The 25,326-nt window shown below is 34.0% G+C and overlaps 1 protein-coding gene across 1 annotated transcript; it reads left to right on the top strand.

Moving 5' to 3' along the window:
- Window positions 1-15,471: 15,471 nt before the first annotated feature.
- Window positions 15,472-18,873, top strand: LOC123207089 (UDP-galactose/UDP-glucose transporter 3). The gene is made up of 7 exons (XM_044624344.1): window positions 15,472-15,675; window positions 15,825-15,922; window positions 16,034-16,161; window positions 16,465-16,495; window positions 17,279-17,382; window positions 17,591-17,712; window positions 18,301-18,873. Exons 1-7 carry the CDS (start codon window positions 15,572-15,574, stop codon window positions 18,707-18,709), a joined length of 996 nt encoding a protein of 331 aa, XP_044480279.1. The 5' UTR covers window positions 15,472-15,571; the 3' UTR covers window positions 18,710-18,873.
- The last annotated feature ends 6,453 nt before the right edge of the window (window positions 18,874-25,326 follow it).

Genomic DNA, 25,326 nt, shown 5'->3' with positions numbered 1-25,326 from the left:
CTCTTCCTATTACATGATAAAATACCTAGAAACTCAACCCAAATTGTACATATTTTTCACTAGTCTCTAAAACTCTACTTATCTATTATCTCTTTCCTTATCTAAGCTTTATTTTTCCTTAAAAAAGTCAACCTTTTTTCTCAAAGTGTGTTTATTTATCCATCATCTCTCCCCCTTTCTAAGCTTTATTTTTTCTTTAAAAAGTCAATAATCTTTTGCTCCAAGTGTGTTGATTAGCCAACCTTTAATGTCACCAACCAATATTTTAAGATCTTTCCTCTACCCTCGCAGAAACAACAATACTATGTTTTTCTTTTTTTCTTCTAATGTGATTCCTATTATTGGAATTAAACCATTCTATACAATTAAGTGAAAATCACATTAGAATTATGCAATTTTAATCATAATCTATTTTTCAACTAGGCTTATTTTAATTAAATAATGTGAAGAGTTTTTTGTTTGATTGAACATTTAATAGATTGATTTGTTTGTTTGATTGAGCATTTAATAGATTTATCTGCTTGATTGAATGTTTGATTAGGATTATTAATGTTGACAGGGGATTATGGTAGTGCTACCGATGATGGTGTTTTTTTTTTTTTTTATGATGCCAAAGGGTGATTGTAGTATTGTCGACGGTGATAAGAGTGGTTGTGGTGTTGCTAAGGGTGAGGGGTAGTGGAATGAGGCTTTGACAGTATAAATCCTTCTTACCATTTGTTTGAAAAATAATTGAAAATAAAAGGATTTACTTAGTTGCCTTTGCATCTTATTTTTCTATAATCATTTGACTTTGTTTTCTCAAATAAGACACCTCTATTCCTCTTTTCTTGCTTTTCTTCTCTTCCTTATCTTTACTCCAACAATTGAAGCAATTCCAAAGAGTTTTTTCTTATGGTAGGTAAAGGTATATATTAGCACCAAAAATATAAAAGTCCTCTAAAAGGGCTCAAGAATAACCTAAGTTCAACCTTTTTGACGAGAAGGATAGCAAGAAAAAAAAAAAAAGCTAAAGCCTACCTAGGCTTGCACAAACATTACAAATACAAACACTTATTATCTCTTATTGAGAACTTATCAAAGTTTCTACAATGATATAGTTCAAGAGGAGAGACATACAACCTTTATAATTATCAAGCTTTGCAATTATTGTGTAGGCCTGCCAACTAAAACTTAACTATACGTAAACCAAAATAGAAACCAAAAAAATAAATGATAATTCTAATACAAAAAATACAAATTACAGGTAAGCTTGGCTGTAGCTAGATGTTGAACCATAAGCTTGATGGCATATCTCTTCTTGTTTTTCTTCTCTTTATGGTAGTTAAGCAAAAGTTCTTGATAAAGGAGAGTATTATCTCCAATACTTTTCCAACCAACAAAAGTTGCTTGAGTCTTTTTAATAAAGCTAGGCAATATCCCTTTAATCTATTGGTTAAGGTCTTTGTGATGCAGTTATAAATTACATTACAATAAGATTAATCCTAAAATCCTTAAACCAATATGTATTGTTACACTTAGGAACTAGGGCTAAGATGATGCAGTTAACCTCATTTAGAAGATACCCTATATGAAAGAGTGCTTAATGGGTTCACAAAAGTCTTCACCCACAATATCTCATGTTGACTTGAAAAGGAGGGCACTAAAACCATCAAGATTCAAAGTCTTCTCATTAATCATAGCAAAAATAGTGTCTTTAATTTCCTCTACCATTATCAGTTTTTTTTCATATTAATGGTCGAGTCAATAGAAATGCACAAATCAATCAAATCAACAAACTCTCTATCATTAATCACCTTTCCAGATTTGGTTAGGATGCCTTTGAAATGGTCGATGAATTTGGTTTTTAGCTTCTTTTTATCCTTGGTAAAAGTTCCATTCTCAAGGCATATGTCATTGATAGCGTTTTAGTTTCCTCTACCCTTAATACATTTAAAGAAATAGCTTGAGTTTTGATCAACTTCTTTAAACCAACAAATTCTTGATTTCTATTTGTGGAAAGATTCTTCCACCCGACTAAGTCTTCTAAGATTATAAGTCAACTCTTTCTCTTTTTCACAAAGGTCTTTATTTGAAAGGTCATTGACAAGTCTAATTTGCACCCTTTCAAGTCTTTCCAACACGTAGCAATATTTTTTTTTTTTCAACTCCCTCCAAGCATTTTCAACTTTCTTTAGTTTGGAAACAAGTCTAAATATAAAACTACCATAAATTTTCTTACTCCAAGCATTTTTAACAATAGGTTAAAACCTATTGTGCTTTGCCCAAAAGTTAAAGAATTTTGTAACATCCCTCCCTAGAAGTACTACCCATCGAAGGAGAAATGTTACGAATTAATATGCGTAGCATTTTATTTTTTTTCTTTTTAAAAATACTTTAAAATAAATGCATCATTAAAAGTGTTTAGGAAGTACTCCAAGAAAACTGAAAATCTGGAAACGAACAAAAGATGTATATACTCCTAGGAAAACTCATATGAAAGCATCTGAAAACAGGGAGTAATCATATGCAACTGTATCATAATCTCAAAAGTCAAAAATCGATAAGAACATGCCACTATATGCATGTAATATAAACCAGAGATAAGCTTCTCCAGTCGGATCTACCTACGCTGACCTGACCCTGCCTCGCAGCTACCTCGATCACCTGTACCTGCAATCAGGAAAGAAAAGGGAGTGAGTGATAAGAACACTCAGTAAGGGGAAAAATTAAGTAAACTATCCTTTTTTCCTGTTCTAACTCACTTTTGGGACTCAACCTCACATCCTAACCTCTATAAGAGATTGAGGGGGTAATTTAGTTCACTCTTTACTATTTGGGTCATACTTTGTCCCATCTGGTGTCTATTTAATACTTTCTGGAAGCTAACTATAGGGATTTGGCACTTTTCTAAGCTCAAGCTCTTTTTTTCTTTCACTACATTGTTTCTGAATCTGAATTGAGCTCTGCTGCGAGCATCCTCTACTGCGAGCAGACCCTACTAGGGGTCTATGTCCTACTACGGACGTGTCTTACTGCGGATGTGCCCTACTACGGGCGGTGTAGTGTAAAGTGCCCCCTCATAATTTATAGCATGCATGCGAGTCTTATATCTTACTAATTTCGCTTCCATCTAAATTTATTCATAACTCACCAGACATTACTCTTGGGACGACCCTTGAATCTTGAGTCCCAACCTTTTTTTTTTCTTTTTCTCTTCTTTCTTTTTTTTTCTTTCCTTTCTTTTCCTTTCCTTTCTTTTCTTTTCCTTTCCTTTCTTTTCTTTCTTTTTCCTTTCCAAACTGTGAAATACTGTTCACAGCCCTGTTCATTTGACAGGGCAGCCTTCTTTTTCATACAATTTCACAGTCCAAACGGTTCCTAATTCATACAAGTTATATATCGTTGAAAAGAGGATTCAAATAGCTTTCTAACAAGCTATAATAGCACTCATAGTTAATTCAATCAGGCAGTCAAAACAGCAGATAAATTCAGTGGCAAAAACTGTCTCCCCTGTTTATTTGATAAAACAGTCCTTGTGGTTCATGCAATATTTAACAATTCAAATGATCCCCAATTCATACAAGCTATATATCACTGAAAAGAGAATTCAAAGAGCTTTCCAACGAGATATAATAGCACTCATGATTCCATAAATAAGGCAGTCAAAACGTGAGATAAACTCAGTGACAAAACTGCCTCCTCTGTTTATTTAGTAAAACAGTCCTTTCGGTTTATACAATCTTTAACAATCCAAATGATCTCTAATTCATACAAGCTATATATCATTGGAAAGAGGATTCAAAGATCTTTCCAACAAGATATAATAGCACTCATAATTCATTCAATCAGGCAGCCAAAACATGGGACGAATTCAGTGGCAAAAACTGTAAATATTCTGCAACTTTCTGCCATGAACAAAATCACATACATAGACATCCCAAATGGCAAAACAACATTCCTCAACATCAAAATCAATATTTATAACATAGATCTAAGGAGCCAAAAGCCTAAAACATGTCACATATCAAGAATGATATACCTTACCTTGTTTCAAGCCAAATCTTTGTAAGTTGGCTTCCTTCTCCTTGTTTTGTTTCCTTTATCACCAAGATCACTTTAAATTAATACCAAAACACACTAACATATTCACATAACATGCATATAAACATAGATGAAACGAGAAGGAAGGAGATCTTTGGTTACCAAAGCTTCCAAGGTGCTTCTCTTTTTTTCTTTTTATTTTATCTTTCAATATCTCTTCAATTTCTTCCTTTGGCTTCACAAAACAAAAGAAAAAAACATGAAGGGAGGCTGGCTGCTAGAGCTTTACGGGAGAAGATGTAAAAATGATGAAAAAGTCTTCTCTTTCTCTTTATATCTAAGTCTTATCTCTTTCTCTTTGTCTCTTTGTCTTTTTCCTTTTCTTTTTGACTTTTTGACTTTTTTTTTTTTGTTTATATATCTATATATAAATAACTATATATATATATATATATATATATATATATATATATATATATATATATATATATATATATATATATATATATATATATATATATATATATGTATAAAAAAAACACACCCATATATATATATATATATATATATTTAAAATAGAAAAAATCTCAAAACAGGGTCAAAAGACATAATTACCCCTGGAATATACCTGAGGGTATTACAACTCTTCCCCCCTCACAAGAATTTCGTCCTCGGAATTCACAAAAACAACTCTAGATACTTATCCTTCATGGTTTGCTCCATTTCCCAGGTAGCCTCCTCTAACTTCTGGCTTTTCCATAAGACTTTTACTAGAGGAATCTGTCGGTTCCTTAGTTGTTTAATTCTTCTGTCAAGTATCTGAATCGGTTTTTCTTCATAACTAAGGTTTTCTGATAACTTAATATCTTCTGTATTCACAACCTGGGAATGATCACCAAGACATTTTCTTAACGATGAGACATGAAATACATCATGAATCCGGTCCATACTCGCTGGTAAGGCTAATCTGTAAGCTACTTTACCAACTCTCTCAAGTATCTCATATGGACCAATAAATCTGGGAGCTAGCTTTCCCTTCTTTTCGAATCTCATCAAATGCTTGAATGGAGCAACCTTTACAAATATAAATTCACCTACATTGAATTCCAAGTCTCGGCGTCGATGATCTGCATAGCTTTTCTGTCGATCTTGAGCCTGTTTTATTCTCTGTCTGATCAGTTGGACATCATCAATCATTTTCTGGGTCAATTCGGGCCCAAGGGATCGGGATAACACATCTCTCTCTCCTATCCTATCCCAGTGAAGAGGAGAACGACACCTCCTACCATATAATGCCTCATAAGGTGGCATCTGAATAGTCGTTTGGTAGCTATTATTGTAAGCAAACTCCACTAAGGGCAACATTTCTACCCACGTAGCTTTATGATCTAGGCAACAAGCTCTCAACATGTCTTCCAAAATCTGATTAACCCTCTCTGTCTGACCATCTGTCTGAGGATGATAAGCTGTACTAAATGCCAAATTAGTACCCAAGGATCTTTGGAGACTCTTCCAGAAAGCTGATACAAATCTCGTATCACGATCAGATACTATGGTCCTGGGTATACCATGTAATCTAATAATCTCCCTAACATATAATCTCCCCAACTGATCTGTGGTAGAAGTATCTTTGATGGACAAGAAATGAGCTGACTTAGTCAATCTATCAATAATCACCCAAATAGCATTACATCCATTCTGAGCTCTAGGGAGTCCACTAATGAAGTCCATGGAGATATGCTCCCATTTCCATTCTGGAATAGGTAGAGGCTGAAGTAACCCTGCAGGTCTCTGGTGTTCGGCCTTAATTTGCTGACAAGTGAGACATCTAGTAACAAACTCACCTATATCCTTTTTCATGTCTGACCACCAAAAATGTCTTTTTAAATCCTGATACATCTTTACACCCCTAGGGTGGGCAGTGTAAAAAGAACTATGAGCTTCTGTAAGAATTCTCTATCTTAATTCAGTTATCTAGGGAACATACACTCGATCTCTAAATTTGAGAATTTCATTCGATACTTGAAAATCTACCTCGAGACCCTCTTCTACTTTCTGAATTTTTTGTTGACACTAATCATCTTGTGTCTGAGCCTCTCGAATTTCATCTATGAGAGTGGGTTGAATCTCTAACCTAGCGAAGGCTCCAATCACGAGCTCAATCTGTTCTCGGTTCATCTCTCTCTGGACCGTCAATTATGATATCATCACGTTTCTACTAAGGGCGTCTGCAACCACATTAGCTTTGTCTGGATGGTATTTAATATCACAATCATAATCTTTTACTAGCTCGAGCCATCGCCTCTGCCTCATATTTAATTCCTTCTGAGTGAAGAAATATTTAAGGCTCTTATGATCAGTATAAATATTACATTTTACCCAATACAAATAGTGTCTCCAAATTTTCAAAGCAAAAACCACCGCTGCTAACTCCAAATCATGAGTAGGGTATCGAGTTTCAAATTCTTTCAATTGTCTTAAGGCATATGCTATCACTTTGCCTCGTTGCATCAACACTGCTCCTAAACCACCGTGTGAGGCATCCGTGTATAAATCATATTCAACTCCCTCCTCTAGAAGTGATAACACTGGAGCAGTAGTCAATCTTCTTTTCAATTCTTGGAAGCTTGTCTCACAGGCATCTTATCACTGAAATGGCATTGCTTTCTTCGTGAGGGTTGTAAGAGGTCTAGCTAATCTGGTAAATCCTTTCACAAACCTCCGATAATACCCTGCCAAAACCCAGGAAACTACGAACCTCTTTGACTGTCTTTGGTCTCTGCCATTCAACTATTGTCTCGATCTTACTAGGATCCACTGATATACCCTCTGCTGAAATCACATGCCCCAAAAAGGTAACTCTATCTAGCCAAAATTCACATTTTGAGAATTTGACATACAGTTGTTTCTTTCTCAATCTCTGGAAGGTAAACCTCAAATGTTTTTCATGCTCCTCTCGACTGCAAGAATATACTAAGATATCATCAATGAATACCACAATAAATTTATCCAGGCAGTCGTGAAATACCCTGTTCATCAAATCCATAAATACTGCAGGGTCATTTGTCAATCCGAATGACATCACTACAAACTCAAAATGGCCATATCTCGTTCGGAAAGCTATCTTGGGTATATCCTTCTCTGTCACTCTCACCTGGTGATAACCAGATCTCAAATCTATCTTGGAGAAGACCACGGATCCCTTCAACTGATCAAATAAATCATTAATCCTGGGTAATGGGTACTTGTTCTTAACTGTGGCTTTATTTAGCTCTCTGTAATCAATGCACATTCTCATAGACCCGTCTTTCTTTTTCACAAATAGAATGGGAGCTCCCTAAGGGGAATGGCTCGGTCTAATAAAACCATGATCTAATAACTCCTAAAATTGCTTTTTCAATTCTTGTAACTCGGTAGGGGCCATTTGATAGGGTGCTCTTGAAATAGGTGTTGTGTCAGGTGCCAACTCTATACTAAACTCAATCTCTCTCTTGGGAGCTAATCCTGGTAACTCACTTGAAAACATATCTGGAAACTAACGTACCACTGGTGTTTCCTCAATAGTTGGACTTGACTCAACTTTGCTCACTATATGAGCCAAATATCCTGTACACCATTTTTTCAACATTTTACTAGCTTTTAACATACTGATCATCAAACTCCGGATATGACCTTCACCAAACTCGAATTGATCTCCAGAGTCTAGGTTAAATCTCACTTTCTTCTTTTTACAATCAATTTCAGCTCTGTATCTCTCTAAAAAGTCCATCCCTAAAATCATGTCAAAATCTAGCATTTCGAATACAATCAGGTCCACTAGTAACTGTCGACCCTGAATCATAATACTCTGTCCTAGTAGCATCATCTCACTAATAACTGACCCCCCATCAGGCAACTCAATCATAATCCTCTAGGCTATTCTAACAGGTTACAACTTTAACCTCTCAAGCAAACCTTTGGCTATAAAACAATGAGTAGCCCCACAATCAATTAAAACATAAATAGGAGTATCAAGATAGAGAATCTGACCCGTGACTGCTGATGGGTTAGCCTCTGTTGGGCCTTGGGTGATCGTATAAATTCTGGTTGTAGCCCCTCCTATAGGCTGCTGCTGTTCTACTCTCACTGGGGTAGTTGTACAGAAACGAGCAATATGTTCAGGCTGACGACATCTGAAACAAACTGTCTGACCTGTCAAACACTCTCCTCTGTGGTGTTTCCCACATTTCTGACAAGTTGGTATCTCAGGTACTCTTTGTTTCTTTCCACTCTTCCAGTTCTTTTTCATACCTCTAAAATGGAAGGGTCGTTTACCTTTCCTGTCTCGCTCTGGAGGAGGGTCTCTCTGTACTGAAGCTGAACCACTACTCATTGGGGGAGCTGGCATGGTAGAGGGAGGTGTAACCTTTTACCCTGTGGTCTGACTAAACCTCCTCCTAACAAAAACCTCTGTCCTCAAAGCTCCATCAAAGGCCTCTGTATAAGTTCTAGGTGGTTGTGCCCCTGTCATAACATCTCGAGCTATTTCTGGATCCAGCCCGTACACAAACTTCTGCATACGCCCCATTTCTGTGCTAGCTATCTCGGGGGCATACTGGGACAATTGATTAAACTTTGTAGAATATTCTTTTACCGAGTCTGTCCCTTGCACTAGATTGATAAACTTCTGGGCCTTGATACAAGTAATATCAGCACCCTTGTACTTTGCCTCAAATCTACGTCTGAACTTGAACCATGTCATCTCTGAGACATTGACCGTCTCTCTGACTATGTTCCACCAGATTCTTGCCCCTGACTTGAAAAGATAAGTGGCATATCTCACTCTTTCTTGATCAGTCATGTCAAACAAGGCCATGACACTCTCTACTGATTCCAACCACTCTTCAGCCGCTATTGGGTCCTTTGCACCATCAAATTTTTGAGGTTGGTGCATACTAGAGAGGTTGAAAATAGGATGCAACTGAGTCCTCACTGGGGCTACTGTAGATGCTGAAGTAACCTCCCTCACATCATGTCCCTAAGTTGGTGGCGTATGTGTTGTCTCACTTCCCTGTGTAGAAGCACCTCTGTGCTCTCTCATCATCTCCCTAAAAATCTCTCGCACATCATGTGCACTGAGTGCCCCTTGGGGTACCTGAGGGGTTGTTCCTTCATTTTGGCTCCTCTGAGAGGGATTTACTGGTGTTTGACTCATAGGTCCTGAAAATGAACATATTAGTTTCATAAAACTCAGCAGGTATAAATGAAAACTTAACTTACAGTGATCGGCTGCGAGGGTGGTCAACGTGGCTGGAGGGTATTTCATCTCTGTATTACTTTGATTACTCCATTTTGTTTTAGAAAACATCTTTTGGGTTCCAAAATCATGCTCTGATACCAACTTGTAACATCCCTCCCTAGAAGTACTACCCATCGAAGGAGAAATGTTACGAATTAATATGCGTAGCATTTTATTTTTTTTCTTTTTAAAAATACTTTAAAATAAATGCATCATTAAAAGTGTTTAGGAAGTACTCCAAGAAAACTGAAAATCTGGAAGCGAACAAAAGATGTATATACTCCTAGGAAAACTCATATGAAAGCATCTGAAAACAGGGAGTAATCATATGCAACTGTACCATAATCTCAAAAGTCAAAAATCGATAAGAACATGCCACTGTATGCATGTAATATAAACCAGAGATAACCTGCTCCAACCGAATCTAACTACGCTGACCTGACCCTGCCTCGCAGCTACCTCGATCACCTGTACCTGCAATCAGGAAAGAAAAGGGAGTAAGTGATAAGAACACTCAGTAAGGGGAAAAATTAAGTAAACTATCCTTTTTTCCTGTTCTAACTCACTTTTGGGACTCAACCTCACATCCTAACCTCTATAAGAGATTGAGGGGGTAATTTAGTTCACTCTTTACTATTTGGGTCATACTTTGTCCCATCTGGTGTCTATTTAATACTTTCTGGAAGCTAACTATAGGGATTTGACACTTTTCTAAGCTCAAGCTCTTTTTTTCTTTCACTACACTGTTTCTGAATCTGAATTGAGCTCTGCTGCGAGCATGCTCTACTGCGAGCAAACCCTACTAGAGGTCTATGTCCTACTACGGATGTGTCCTACTGCGGACGTGCCCTACTACAGGCGGTGTAGTGTAAAGTGCCCCTTCATAGTTTATAGCATGCGTGCGAGTCTTATATCTTACTAATTTCGCTTCCATCTAAATTTATTCATAACTCACCAGACATTACTCTTGTGACGACCCTTGAATCTTGAGTCCCAACCTTTTTTTTTTCTTTTTCTCTTCTTTCTTTTTTTTTCCTTTCCTTTCCTTTCCTTTCCTTTCTTTTCTTTTCCTTTCCTTTCTTTTCTTTCTTTTTCCTTTCCAAACTGTGAAATACTGTTCACAGCCCTGTTCATTTGACAGGGCAGCCTTCTTTTTCATACAATTTCACAGTCCAAACGGTTCCTAATTCATACAAGTTATATATCGTTGAAAAGAGGATTCAAATAGCTTTCTAACAAGCTATAATAGCACTCATAGTTAATTCAATCAGGCAGTCAAAACAGCAGATAAATTCAGTGGCAAAAACTGTCTCCCCTGTTTATTTGATAAAACAGTCCTTGTGGTTCATGCAATATTTAACAATTCAAATGATCCCCAATTCATACAAGCTATATATAACTGAAAAGAGAATTCAAAGAGCTTTCCAACGAGATATAATAGCACTCATGATTCCATAAATAAGGCAGTCAAAACGTGAGATAAACTCAGTGACAAAACTGCCTCCTCTGTTTATTTAGTAAAGCAGTCCTTTCGGTTTATACAATCTTTAACAATCCAAATGATCTCTAATTCATACAAGCTATATATCATTGGAAAGAGGATTCAAAGATCTTTCCAACAAGATATAATAGCACTCATAATTCATTCAATCAGGCAGCCAAAACATGGGACGAATTCAGTGGCAAAAACTGTAAATATTCTGCAACTTTCTGCCATGAACAAAATCACATACATAGACATCCCAAATGGAAAAACAACATTCCTCAACATCAAAATCAACATTTATAACATAGATCTAAGGAACCAAAAGCCTAAAACATGTCACATATCAAGGATGATATCCCTTACCTTGTTTCAAGCCAAATCTTTGTAAGTTGGCTTCCTTCTCCTTGTTTTGTTTCCTTTATCACCAAGATCACTTTAAATCAATACCAAAACACACTAACATATTCATATAACATGCATATAAACATAGATGAAAGGAGAAGGAAGGAGATCTTAGGTTACCAAAGCTTCCAAGGTGCTTCTCTTTTTTTTCTTTTTATTTTATCTTTCAATATCTCTTCAATTTCTTCCTTTGGCTTCACAAAACAAAAGAAAAGAACATGAAGGGAGGCTGGCTGCTGGAGCTTTACGGGAGAAGATGTAAAAATGATGGAAAAGTCTTCTCTTTCTCTTTATATCTAAACCTTATCTCTTTCTCTTTTTCTCTTTGTCTTTTTCCTTTTCTTTTTGACTTTTTGACTTCTTTTTTTTGTTTGTTTATATATCTATATATAAATAACTATATATATATATATATATATATATATATATATATATATATATATATTAAATGAAAAAAATCTCAAAACAGGGTCAAAAGACATAATTACCCCTGGAATATACTTGAGGGTATTACAAATTTAAACATAGTTCTCCAAGCCTCACTGTTGATACCCCATTCCAAAACATTGGGGGAGTGGTTCAAGAGACCTCTTGGTTTGAATACAACCAATGATCTAGGGAAAACATCTCCCCATTTTTTGTTCACAAGATCTCTATCAAGTTTACACTCAATTTTCTTTTGTCCTTCACTATTATTATTCCAAGTAAAAAAGGAGCCCATAAACCTCATATCATCAAGAGAAGAGTTGTTGCACAAATTATTCAAATCACCTTCATAGGCTTTAACATGAGTCTATCCACCCTTTTTTCCCCTTAAACTTTTGATGGCGTTGAAGTCACCTAACACTGCCCATGGATCTTCTTTGACAAGCCTAGCATGTCTCAACAAGTTGTCCCAAAAGAGCTTTCTTTCATTAGAATTGTTTAAACCATGCACAAAAGACATATAGGAAGGGTCGAAAAGTCATTCAATTTGGCTTCACAATGGATAACTTGGTCCAATTTATGTAATATCCTCACGTTCACTTTCAAATGGTCCTAAGCCACCCAAATTTGACCTATGGGGTTGAGATCATTATTATTAGTAAAGCAACAATCTCCAAAACACCATTTACTAATTTTATGAACATTAGCTACATATTTGCATGGTCATTCACTAACATCTAAAAATTTAATTTTTGGCTTTCCAATATTTGTCTTGATGCTCTATCACATGGAATTTAAATTGATATCACCCTAGGTCCAACCTATAGTGCCAAAACACATATTTGCATGTTTGATCATTTGAAACGAAATCATAGTGTACTAGAATGTAAAAAACTTCTCAATTTCCCTTTTTTTAATCAAAGCATGATATATTGTAATTTTCTTTTTTCAGTATATGTTGTTTGATATCTCAATCATAAATTCATTAGCATCACATCATATCATATCATCAAAAAATTGTTAACTATGAATGTGTTTTACAAATTTAATCAAAGATAAGGTAGGGATGATAGTAAACCTACTTATCTTTCCTTTTTAGTCCAACAAGGTTTTCATGTGGCAATGAGTTTTCTGGCAACCTTCTTTTTTTTCCGACAACAAACAACCTCAGTAACAAAAATAATCTCTCTTTCTAACTTTCTCTTGTTAGTGTTTATATGTATGTAGAAAATCTCTTTGTTTATTGAATATTTATTTCTTTATATAGTTTTTCAATTATAACTATTGCATTTGGTCATGCATTCCCTATGCATGATCGTTCGAGTAGTTATAATTTTCTAGATCATGCTCCCTAACTTTTAGAGACACGATTTATCCATAACTATTATGTATGAATGACCATGCACCATTTAAGCATAGTCATTCATGACATTCAATTTATAATAGTGCTTTTCCCCCTATCATTCACATTACATTAATTATTTGAACAAATGAATGGGTGTACAACCAATATGCACAATTGATTATCTTTATAAATTTCCAAATTAAATAATCCGAATAAAATGAAATAACCAAAATGTCTTTTGGACGTATTTGTAGTTGTCACAGTGTAATTTGACAGAGTTTCAATGAATAGAAAATTCTCCAAATCTTTGAAGTATTGAATAACAATGTATGTTTATACACATTATGAAACGATGATTCTAAAAGGTGGAACCGTCGTTCAAGAACTTGTATAGTTGTGCATCAACTAGATGAGGAAGTTGAAACATTCATTTAATTAACTCAATAGTTGTCCATAATATTTGACATTAATAACAAAATAAGGACAAGTCATGGATAAAAGATCAGTTTGATGTGAAACAATCGTTCTAACTATTGGAGTGCTTGTTCCATTAACTTACTATTCATATATGTTTTAGATAAGAGCCAACTCTATCAAATACCCCTAGTTCCTATTGTTTGGGTTAAATTAACTTGACCTCTAAAGTAAGATAAAATATCACTTCGATCTAACAATCTTATAAAGCTCAAAACTATCCTAGAATCCAAATGAGATTCACCTTATGTAGCCCACAACTTTCAAATCCTACAATCAACCTTTTTTACATAGATGAATGTGTGAATGTATCTAAACTAATGAACTTATCTTTCCAAGTAGGTCAAGATATTAGTGTACCTAAACTAATGAATTTATCTTCCCACATAAATGAAGGTACGAGTGTATTTGAACTAATAAACCCATCTTTCCACATAAATGAAGGTACGAGTGTACTTGAACTAATAAACTCATCTTTCCACATAAGTGAAGGTGTGAGTGTGCTCGAACTAATAAACTTATTTTTACACATAGGTGATGTGTGAGTATATCAATCTAATGATTACCAACAGGAACACTTGACTCTGATACTATTATAAAATATAAATAAATTGTATTTATGATATATTTAATTATCAAAATGATAGATGAATTTATACATATCATACGTTCTATTTAAGGAAATACAAATAAATATAATTAATAGACAATAATGTAAAAAGGAAAACATATATTTAGAATATATACTAACCTAGAAAACCATACATTTATGATATATTCTAATATAGGAAACTACATGTTTGAAATATATTCTAACATATTCTAACATCCCCTCAAACTTAAGCAGGTAAAAAATTTGCTGAATTGAATTTGTAATGCAAATTAGTAGCTGATAATGCCAATGACAAGATGATGATGTAAGTGTAACGAAATGATGAACTCATCTTTGCACGTAAATGAGAGTGTTACCATACCAAATTACTAAATTCATCTTTCCACGTAGGTGAATGTATGAGTGTATCTGAACTAATGAATTCATTTTTCCACGTGTGACTATGCCAATCTAATGAATAGCAACATACTATGATAAAATATAAATAAATTATATTTTTGGTTTATTCAACTATCGAAATAATAAATGAATTTATACATATCATATCTTCTATATAAAGAAATACAAATCAATAAAATTAATAGACAATAATATAAAAAGAGAAAATATATATTTAGAATATATGCTAATCTAGAAAACTATATATTTAGAATATATTCTAACATAGAAAACTATATATTTGAAATATATTCTAACATATTTTAACAATAGCAAAGAATATTTTAATTGAATTATGTTATGTTCTTTTAATTTAGTAGTAAATATGAATTAGAGATACTTCCAATTGGTAATTTTTAATCTTTTTTAACTTAAAAAGATTGGTAATTATGTTATATCAGCTCCAAGCCTTATCTTTTTTCTTATCTTATTTTAGTCTTCATAACAGTAATTTTTAAATGACATCACATCATAGGGAAATAATTTTGACATAATTGTTAAAAAAATATCCCAACCCTGAATCAAGCAAAATCCATGACATCAATTAAAATTAAAATATACAATTTATTAATTGTTACTATTTATAAAATATAAAAAAAATCGAAATTATGCTTCCAATCTTATATTTTATATTTTAATAACTAATATCTTTACGATATAATATTTTTTCTATTCATGATAATTTTTTATTCTCGCTTTTGTTTTGTTAATTTTTATTTAATTTGAAAAAATAAAATAATGGGCTTAAATAGTCAGATGAGGCTAGCTCAAATGGAGATTAAGCCCAACTGGCTTCCTTTTTGTCTTTTTAAAAGTTTTCCAGCACGGGTTTTTTCCTGGGAGATGGGGTCCACGTCTACGCATGTGCAGCCAATGAGAAACGCCAGATGAAGTCATTTAAGCCAATAAGAAACAGCCACGTGGAGTTTCCACGTAGCTTCGCGCTACTTCCTCTCTAAATAGCCTTCCGATTTCGCAGAAGACACGCAGTTTTGGTGGTTAATAATTCTCACCGTCCCATCGTTTCTAAATTCAGTTATACAAAATCAATCCGTAGATTTAGGTTTTGTTCGCCGGCGACGTCAAATGGAAGCTCATGGCAGTGGTTTCCGGCGAGTCTTGGTTTTGGCATTTTGCGTCTCCGGTATTTGGTCCGCCTATATTTACCAAGGTGTCCTTCAAGAAACTATGTAAGACTTTCTTTTCAACCGAAGTGACTTTTCACTTTGACATATAGTGTATTTTTCATAGATTCAAATTTACGATTCAGTTAAATTTGAATTTGAATAGAAAGTTCAGAATCCTTCTCGTATCTGAACATTTTTGTTGAACTGTTTAGGTCGACCAAGCGATTCGGTCCAGATGGGAAGAGATTTGAGCACCTTGCATTCCTTAACTTGGCTCAAAATGTGGTCTGTTTGATCTGGTCTTATATAAGTGAGTGATTTCGTATCTTTATTTTATCGCTTGCATTGTATGTTGTCTACTGTAGATAAATGAAGCTTAGTAGTGAGTTCAGTTTTTTATGTGCTTGATGGATTTTAACAGTGATAAAACTTTGGTCGAATAATTCTGGTGGTGCTCCTTGGTGGGCATATTGGAGTGCTGGCATTACCAATACAATTGGTCCGGCCATGGGTATAGAAGCTTTAAAGTACATAAGTTACCCAGCTCAGGTATTTTCGATTTGTTTTTTCCTAACTTTGTCTTCTTTCACTTTATATTATGCATAAATTGCTTATTTCGATGTGCTATTTATATTGGAAGTGTTGGTATAGATGTACAGTTGATGATGTAGAACATTAGCCTAGATGATTTTACCGGACCATGTTTTCCTTTCTATGTAATTTGTTAGGAATAACTGGTATGTGGGTAAGGCAAACATGACTTCTGTTAATGTTACGTATGGACTCAGTAACATCTTAGAGGCTGGTTATTTTATTGATCTCAAGTATTAATTATAATCTTGTTATATGTAGGTTCTGGCAAAATCCTCTAAAATGATTCCAGGTGAGATATTTAGTCCAGCATTTTTACTGGAACTTTTCAGTATTCATAAAAATGTAATCATAGTACGTCGTTAATGTTAGCATTGGTTCTCTAACATGGTGTTATATGTAAAAATATGAAAAATAGGATGGACTCATTGTTTCCATTAATGATTAGTATTTGCCAGTATCTTTCACTCATCTGATGTAATTTCTTGGAGTAGGAGTTGGAAGAAGGTCATGGAGCCTGACTCCATCAAATGATATCTTACATGAACTTACTTTTCTGTCACCAACCCTTCCACATATTGATTGCATTAGAGAAAGATGTAAAAAGCTTTTGATTGTTATCTACTTACGTGCCCTAGCTTAGGTGACAAATATGCAAGAGCCAGTCTTGGAAATATCATCTTGTTTTATCAGAGTTAAAGAATTGAATGGTTTTATTTAATGAAAAAAGTTTTTTGGGATGCTATATTTGTATTGCTCTCTCGCTTTTCTCTTCCTTTATTGGGAATGACATCCATTAAACTACCTTTTGGATTTTGAATTAGCTTTGGGTGATCCTTATTGATGACCTTTAATATTTTGTCTTCTTTTTTTTTTTTTTTTTTGGAATCAGGACCCATAGCATATTCATGTTATATAATGTTTATTTATTTTGTGTCTGAAACAGATTTCGTTAATGGTCATTTTGAGTTATATTTTTTTGCTGATGGTTGACTCTTTTGCACATTTATAACAAATATTTCTTGTCACTGATGGTTTACATGAACTACTGACAGTATTTTTTACCTGTGTGCAGTTATGCTGATGGGTACCCTAGTTTATGGTATACGATATACTTTTCCTGAGTATATTTGTACTTTGCTTGTTGCTGGAGGAGTATCTATGTTTGCACTCTTGAAGGTGAGGACATATATATAGCAGTATTAGGTTTCTTTCTTTTAACTATATACTCTCTCTTTAAATACTGTGCTATTTCATGGTAGGCACACATTACTTACTTGATTATATAACTTCTTGTTTCAGTGTGAGCTTCTACAAATTTGATCCTAATGTAAGAATTTACAAATTGGATCCTAATGCCCCTCATCTGTTTATGGATTGATTTCAGACTAGCTCGAAGACTATTAGTAAGCTGGCTCATCCAAATGCACCTCTTGGTTATGGGCTCTGTTTCCTGAACCTTGCATTTGATGGATTTACAAATGCAACTCAGGATTCGATATCTGCAAGGTAAGTTTTGCAATAACCTTTTTGTTCTGACTGAGCATCCATGACATTGAAGTTGCCTTGTGAATGTTCTGCCTTTTTCTTGCTCCCTTGTCAAAGTCTTAACACAATTAAAGAAAAACTCTTGTTGCCAGTTTTTCATTTAGCTGATAAGCAGTGATGTCTGCAACATAAAAAATTTTCAAGAACCATTTCTCTTGTGTCTTCATTCATTAAATACTCTTGCTGGTCTAGATGCTAGCTTGTTACTTCTCCCATTCTGATGTAGCGTGTATCCGCTGGCTGGATGGAGTTTATTTTGAGAGCATTAGTGGAGAACTTTTTCTTTGTATATTCCTAAAATTATGGAAAAGGTTGTAGCCTAGTTTATGTGTGAAACACATAATGTTGTTTCAGAATAAATAATTAGGAGACATCTTTTTCCATATTTTTATCCTTCCAGCTTTTACTACTATTTTGTTGAAATACCTGCTATAACATTAACATTTCCTTTTTTCTTTGAATATCCTTTAATTTTCTGTGCCAGATTGATTCTTTTTGAAGGTTTTAAATATTTTTATTAAAGAATATATCCGTGGGTTGTCTGCATAGGTATCCAAAGACAAGTGCTTGGAATATAATGTTGGGAATGAATCTATGGGGTACAATATACAACATGATCTACATGTTTGGTTGGCCGCATGCTAGCGGATTTGAGGCTGTGCAGTTCTGTAAGCAGCATCCAGAGGCAGCCTGGGACATATTTTTCTATTGCCTCTGCGGTGCAGTAGGGCAGAATTTCATCTTTCTAACCATAAGCCGATTTGGCTCCCTTACTAACACCACCATCACCACAACCCGCAAGTTTGTGAGCATTGTGGTGTCTTCTCTGCTTAGTGGGAATCCCTTGTCATTAAAGCAATGGGGATGTGTATTCATGGTCTTCTCTGGATTGTCGTACCAGATCTACTTGAAGTGGAAGAAGTTGCAGAGATCGCAGAAGAAGAGAAAACCCATGTGAAGAGAAGAGGGACTAACAATTTTGAACCTTATATGTAACTTTAGCACCTTTTGTGTTTTTGTCCGTGGTTCTTGACGTATCACCAATTATGTAATACGTAGAAAATTTCTGAATGTCTTAGTATATTATGAAGTTTATGAGACCAAAAAAGTACTTTCTTAGAATTTTTTCAATGTCTTAAACAAAATATAATAACAATATGATAATTGAAGGTTGTTTTGAATATCTGAATCCTTCTGGCTAATTATAGGTAAATATGACCAATTGATTCTGCAAATACACTTTTCATTGCAGTAATTGCTCAGGTTAGGTGGTTTTCAGTATTTATTTGACTTGGTAAAGCTTCACATTCCCCTATAACGACAAATAAAAATGCGGTTAAATAGTTTCAAATTGATAACAAATTTATAAGCAGGAAAAATAACGAACCCAAATTAGAGCATCGTAGCATCGTTTTATGACCTTTATTAGAATAGTATGTATTTTAAAGAAGGATAAATGAATAGGTTTATTTTTCCTTTTATTATTATTATTTTAAGTTCTTAAATAACTCCACTCATTTTAATATCACATATATTTATGAGAGTGTTTGTGCTCCTTTTCATTTAGGGAAAGCAACATATCCTACTTTTCATTCCAATAGAAAATATCATTTTTCATCCTTGCATCATCTTTGTTACGAGGATGATAAAGATCTTTATCTCCTAAAATCAGTGATATCTTCAATAATCATATCAGAATTATATAATTTATTAACACAGTTATAGTACAATTATGTATGCAATTTATTAGCACAATTATAGGGAAGGGAAATTATCAAAAATGGCCAAAATACCCTCCTACTAAGCAAAAATGCCCAAAGTCACTATTTTCAAGCAACAATGCCCAAATTCACTATTCCTAAGCAAAAATGCCCATGTTTTTTTTTAAATACCAAAATTACCCTTTCCTTCATTTATATAAACCTCCTCACTCACTAGAAGGGGTTAAATGAAATTTTATTAAAGTTAGGGGGTATTGTGATATTAAACATTATAAGAGCATTATAAATTTCTCAATGAAATTTTAGGAATAGATAATTGAGGGGTCAAATGAAATGTTATTAAAATTTAGGGGGCATTTTGATATATCAACTCGTATTTTTCAGATTTCCGAAGAATTTTTTGATTGTTACCATTCTAGGGTTTTTCAACTTTTAGAATTCGAATTTTTGTTCCGTTTTTTTGAATTTCACCGTTTTACGATAGATCGACTCGTATTTTTTAGATTTCCGAAGAATTTTTTGATTGTTACCATTCTAGGGTATTTCAACTTCTAGAATTCGAATTTCAGTTTCGTTTTTTCGAATTTCACCGTTTTACGATAGATCAACTCGTATTTTTCAAATTTCCAAAAAATTTTTTATTGTTGTCATTCTAGGGTATTTCAACTTTTAGAATTCAAATTTCAGTTCTATTTTTTCGAATTTCATCGTTTTACGAGATATCGACTCGTATTTTTCAGATTTCTGAAAAATTTTTTGACTGTTGTCATTCTAGGGTTTTTCAACTTTTAGAATTCGAATTTCAGTTCTGTTTTTTCAAATTTTACCGTTTTACGATAGATCGACTCATATTTTTTAGATTTTCGAAGAATTTTTCGATTGTTGCCATTCTAGGGTTTTTCAACTTTTAGAATTCGAATTTCAGTTCTGTTTTTTTGAATTTCATCGTTTTACGATAGATTGACTCATATTTTTCAAATTTACAATACGAGTCGATATATCAAATTTACAATAGATTAACTCGTATTTTTCAAATTGACTCATATTTTTCAAACTTATGATAGATTGATCGTTTTACAATAAAAAAATTCTTCAAAAATATGAAAAATACGAGTCAACATATCATAAAACGGTGAAATTCGAAAAAATAAAATTGAAATTCGAATTCTAAAAGTTGAAAAACCCTAGAATGGTAACAATAAAAAAATTCTTCAGAAATCTGAAAAATACGAATCGATATATCGTAAAACGGTGAAATTCAAAAAAACGAAACTGAAATTCGAATTCTAAAAGTTGAAAAACCCTAGAATGACAACAATCAAAAAATTCTTCGAAAATCTGAAAAATACGAGTCGATATATCATAAAACGGTGAAATTTAAAAAAACGGAACTGAAATTTGAATTCTAAAAGTTGAAAAACCCTAGAATGGTAACAATCAAAAAATTTTTCAGAAATCTGAAAAATACGAGTCGATCTATCGTAAAACCGTGAAATTTGAAAAAACAGAACTGAAATTCGAATTCTAAAAGTTCAAAAACCCTAGAATGACAACAATCAAAAAATTCTTCAGAAATCTGAAAAATACGAGTCGATCTATCGTAAAACGGTGAAATTCGAAAAACAGAACTAAAATTCAAAAGCACGAATCAATATATTCTATAAACGAAAAAATCGAAATATTGAGTTAAAATTACGTCATTACATCGTAAATTGTGCCAAAAAGCTCCAAAATTTAAAAAATCGAATCTCAAATTTGAAAATTACATATGGAAAAACCCTATGACAGAAAAAACAGATATAAAATTCGGAAACTGCACGATCAGAAACCCTAGATAACAAAATTCTCAATTTACCCCCTTATGAAAATTCTTTTTTAAAACAAGTCAACTATTATATGGCAAATTTTAGAAAAACCCACTGTATTCTAAGGAATCTCCCCCGGCTCCCCAATACTTTAACAAAGCTATTTTACCCCCCTAACCCACGGTCAATGTCTACTGACCGTAGGAGAAATCGTTTTACCGTGGGAAATACTGTTCCCACGGTCGGACTGCCGATTCTTCGGCAGCCATTTTCAACCAAAATTTGGTTGTTTTGGCCTCCGATTTTTTCATAAATCAAATCTACATGTTGTATAACACAAAACGTCTCAATCAATTCAACGAAAACAACCAAGAATCAAAACATTTTAGGCATTGTTCAAATAGAAAGCCTAAAATTTCAAACCTCAAAATCTCAATCAAATCTCAATAATATGAGCAATAACTTGATTCAAACAAGATTACGGGAGATATACTAACCTTCTTTGCCATTTGCGGTTGTCGAAAAGCAAGAAAATCGACAGAAATCTGGTCGACCGTGGGATGACCGTGGGAAAGTGGGAAATTTTGAATTTTCTTTGAATTTGTACAGTGAAATGACCGTGGGAAAATAGGAAATTTTGAATTTGCACAGTGAAATGACCGTGGGAAGCAAGGAAATTTGCTGTGTTTATATATGAGGGGTAGTTTCATCATTTCACAAAACCTAGGCATTTTTGCTTAAACCTAAATATTTTGGGTAATTTTGCTTAGACCCCCTAAATTTTGGCTATTTTTTATAATTTCCCTATAGGAAAATACTTATATAAAAGATGTATTCTTGATTTAATGATTATCAAGTTCAAAGCAAAATATTTCTTTCTCTTCTTTTCATGATGTTACAGTAGGGAACAATACCCTAGCTTTTCCTTTTTTTAACTATTTCCTATCACCATGGGAAACAAGAAACCTTTCTATGGAGGTAACTGAGATGTCACCGATCCTTATTCATTCCATCATTTAGATTATCCTAGAATGATTCTTGTTTCCAAACCCCTCAATGGGGATAATTATTCCATATGGTGCAAAGCCATGGTCATCTCTTTGAATGCCAAATCCACATTGGGTTTTATTGGTGGAACCACTACAATGCCATCTGTCGTGACTAACCAAAAAGAACATGCATCATGGAAAAAAATGTCACGATATGGTTCTATCATGGATTCTTAATTCACTCACACTAGATATTGTAGATAGCTTTATTTTTTCAACCACTGCGCAAGAGGTATAGGAAGCCCTTCAGAGTCATTTTTCTCAAAGCAATGCCTTGCGTCTTTTTCAGATTGAAAGGGATATAACTTGTTTCCCTCAAGATTAGATGACTATTGCAATTTACTACAAGAAGCTTAAAAAATTATAAGATGAATTGAGCTCATATAATAACATTGTTTGCACTTCTAGGGCAGATAGTAAGAGATGCAAGTTGATGTAATTTCTTATAGGGCTTAATAAATCCTATAATGCTATCCGAGGATAGATCCTATTGATGAATCCACTACTTGATGGTGCACAAGCTTATTCTTCCATTGTACAAGAAGAAAAGTAGCAAAACTTGGGTGCTACAAGTGAGACAATAGAGGCCTTAACCACGGTTGTTTGAAAGGATGAACTAGTAGCTCTTGTTGTTCGACATAGACAAAGTACCTCTTCTTGATCCAACTCATCTAATTGCAAACCTCTACATTACTCTTATTGTGATCAAGATCATCATATATGAGAAACATGTTGGAAGTTGAATGGGTACCCAACAAGACATCCAAAACATGCATCATCAAAGTCTCATCAAAGAGGCATTTGTTCTAAACACAACAATAGTTATTAGTCTTTGGTTAATAGTGTCAATGATGGTTCAATGATGTAGGAGATGCAATCGATGACGAATGAGCTCTCTGATTTACAAATTAAATAAATATTATTTATCATACATGGTAAAGAGGCATCCCATTCTACCAATCCTAAGGCTAATGTTGCCAGTGCCTTCTCAGTTTTATCACAAACATCTCAATCAATTATTGATAGTGGTGCAACAAACCACATTACTTCATCTCCAACTTTACTTATCAACAATAGTAAGAACACATCTTTGCCACCAGTTGTTATGTCAAGTGGACAACAGGCTTCGATTGCATCTATTGGGCTTTTAGCCTTGAATTCAATTATTTCTTTGAAAAATGTGCTTGGTATGCCATCTTGTAAGGTGGATTTAATGTCTGTAAGTCGAATTACAAGGGATCTCAATTGTTCAATAACTTTTTTTCCACATTGGTGTAATTTGCAGGACCTAATGACAAGGACGACGATTGGTTTGGGTAAACAACAAGATGGACTCTATTACTTGGTTGCAATGGTAGCAGAGAAACTATAATATAACATCCAATCTCCAACAACCCTTGCTAGTCATTCATGTTGTTCTCAAGACACCTCTTTTACAACCTTGTGGCATCACCAATTAGGCCATTTGTCTTTTGCTAGATTAGATTTTCTAGCAAACAATTTGTTAAATTTTCCTTTTAAATCCAATGATGCTTGTGATATTTGTGCACTTGCAAAACAAGATCGGCTTCTTTTTTCTACCAGTTCAATTTTGTCTGTTAGACCTTTTAAATTGATTCATTATGACATATAAGGCCCTTATAAAATTCTCTTACTTTCTAGTGCTAAATATTTTTTGATTATTATGGATGACTATTATAGATTCATATGTTTTTTTTTATGCATTATAAAAGTGAAATGCAACATTTACTTGCCCATTTTTTCTCTTTTGTCTAAACACAATTCAATGCTTCTATAGCTCACATTTAGGTTGACAATAGAAGGGAAATTTTTTCTATGAGGAATTTTTTAAACAAAAATGCACAATTTATCAACATTCTTGCACTTACACCTCTTAACAAAATGGGATTGTAGAGCACAAACATCGCCATATTCTTGAGATAACACGAGCCCTTCGCTTTCAACCTTATCTCCTTTTATGTTTTTGGGTTGAATATGTTTTCACTATTGTCCATATCATTAATCGTTTGCCTATAACATTTCTTTCTCAACATACATCTTTTGAACAGCGTTATGGCAAAGTCCATTTTTATTCTCGTATTCAAGTTTTCGAGTGACTTGCATACACTACTGATATGCATGTTCCTTATAAATTTGCTCCAGCTAAACGTTGTGTCTTTCTTGGTTATCTAGTTGGCCAGAAAGCTTACACGTTTTATGACCTTGCAACCTATCAAGTGTTTACTAGTCGTGATGTTTTCACGAAAATGTTTTTCCTTATGAGTCCATTCCATCCACTACTCCAAATTTAGCACCTATTATTCTTACTATCATATCAGATTCATTCCCTTCAAAAACTCTTTCAACTATCCAACCAACACCACCATTTCTTTTGGACCCTATTCTGCCTACTTTTATTAGTCTTTCTTCTATACCAGCTTTACGTCTTTCTTAAAGACCTTATTTCCTACCACAACTTTACGTGACTATGTATGTAATCGAGTGGCGTCTCCTAAACCATCATCGTCTTCCTCATTTGGTTCACAAAAAGGTATTTGATATCCCTTTTATAATTTTCTCTCTTATCATCATTATTAACCACATCATCGTTTCTTTATTTCTACCTCAGTTAAGATATTGAGCCTACCTTTTATGAAGAAGCCACTTTTCATTCCTATTGGCAAGAAGCAATACAATTTGAATTGACTGCTTTAGAAGCCAACCATAGTTGGTCTTTCACTCCTTTTCCTTTTGACAAAAAGCCCATTCGTTATCGTTGGGTTTATAAAATTAAGCATAACTCATATGGTACTCTTGAGCATTACAAAACTCGTTTGGTTGCAAAATGTTATACATAATTGGCAAGTATCGATTATCATGACACTTTTTTTCCTACTGTGAAAATGACTATTATTCGTTGAAGACAAATCCTTTACAACTTTATTGACTATTGTTTGTTGAAGACAAATCCTTTACAACTTTATTGATATATGTTGCTGA

Source organism: Mangifera indica, unplaced genomic scaffold (assembly GCF_011075055.1).
Source record: "Mangifera indica cultivar Alphonso unplaced genomic scaffold, CATAS_Mindica_2.1 Un_0058, whole genome shotgun sequence".
NCBI classification, from domain to species: Eukaryota; Viridiplantae; Streptophyta; class Magnoliopsida; order Sapindales; family Anacardiaceae; genus Mangifera; species Mangifera indica.
This window is presented reverse-complemented; position numbering and strand designations above follow the sequence as displayed.

Bases quoted from the DNA above. Each gene is read 5' to 3' on its own strand.
- LOC123207089 (XM_044624344.1), top strand. From the start codon at position 15,572: ATGGAAGCTCATGGCAGTGGTTTCCGGCGAGTCTTGGTTTTGGCATTT. The intron at 15,923-16,033 runs GTGAGTGATTTC...GGATTTTAACAG, and splicing joins TTTGATCTGGTCTTATATAA to TGATAAAACTTTGGTCGAAT. The intron at 16,496-17,278 runs GTGAGATATTTA...ACCTGTGTGCAG, and splicing joins ATCCTCTAAAATGATTCCAG to TTATGCTGATGGGTACCCTA.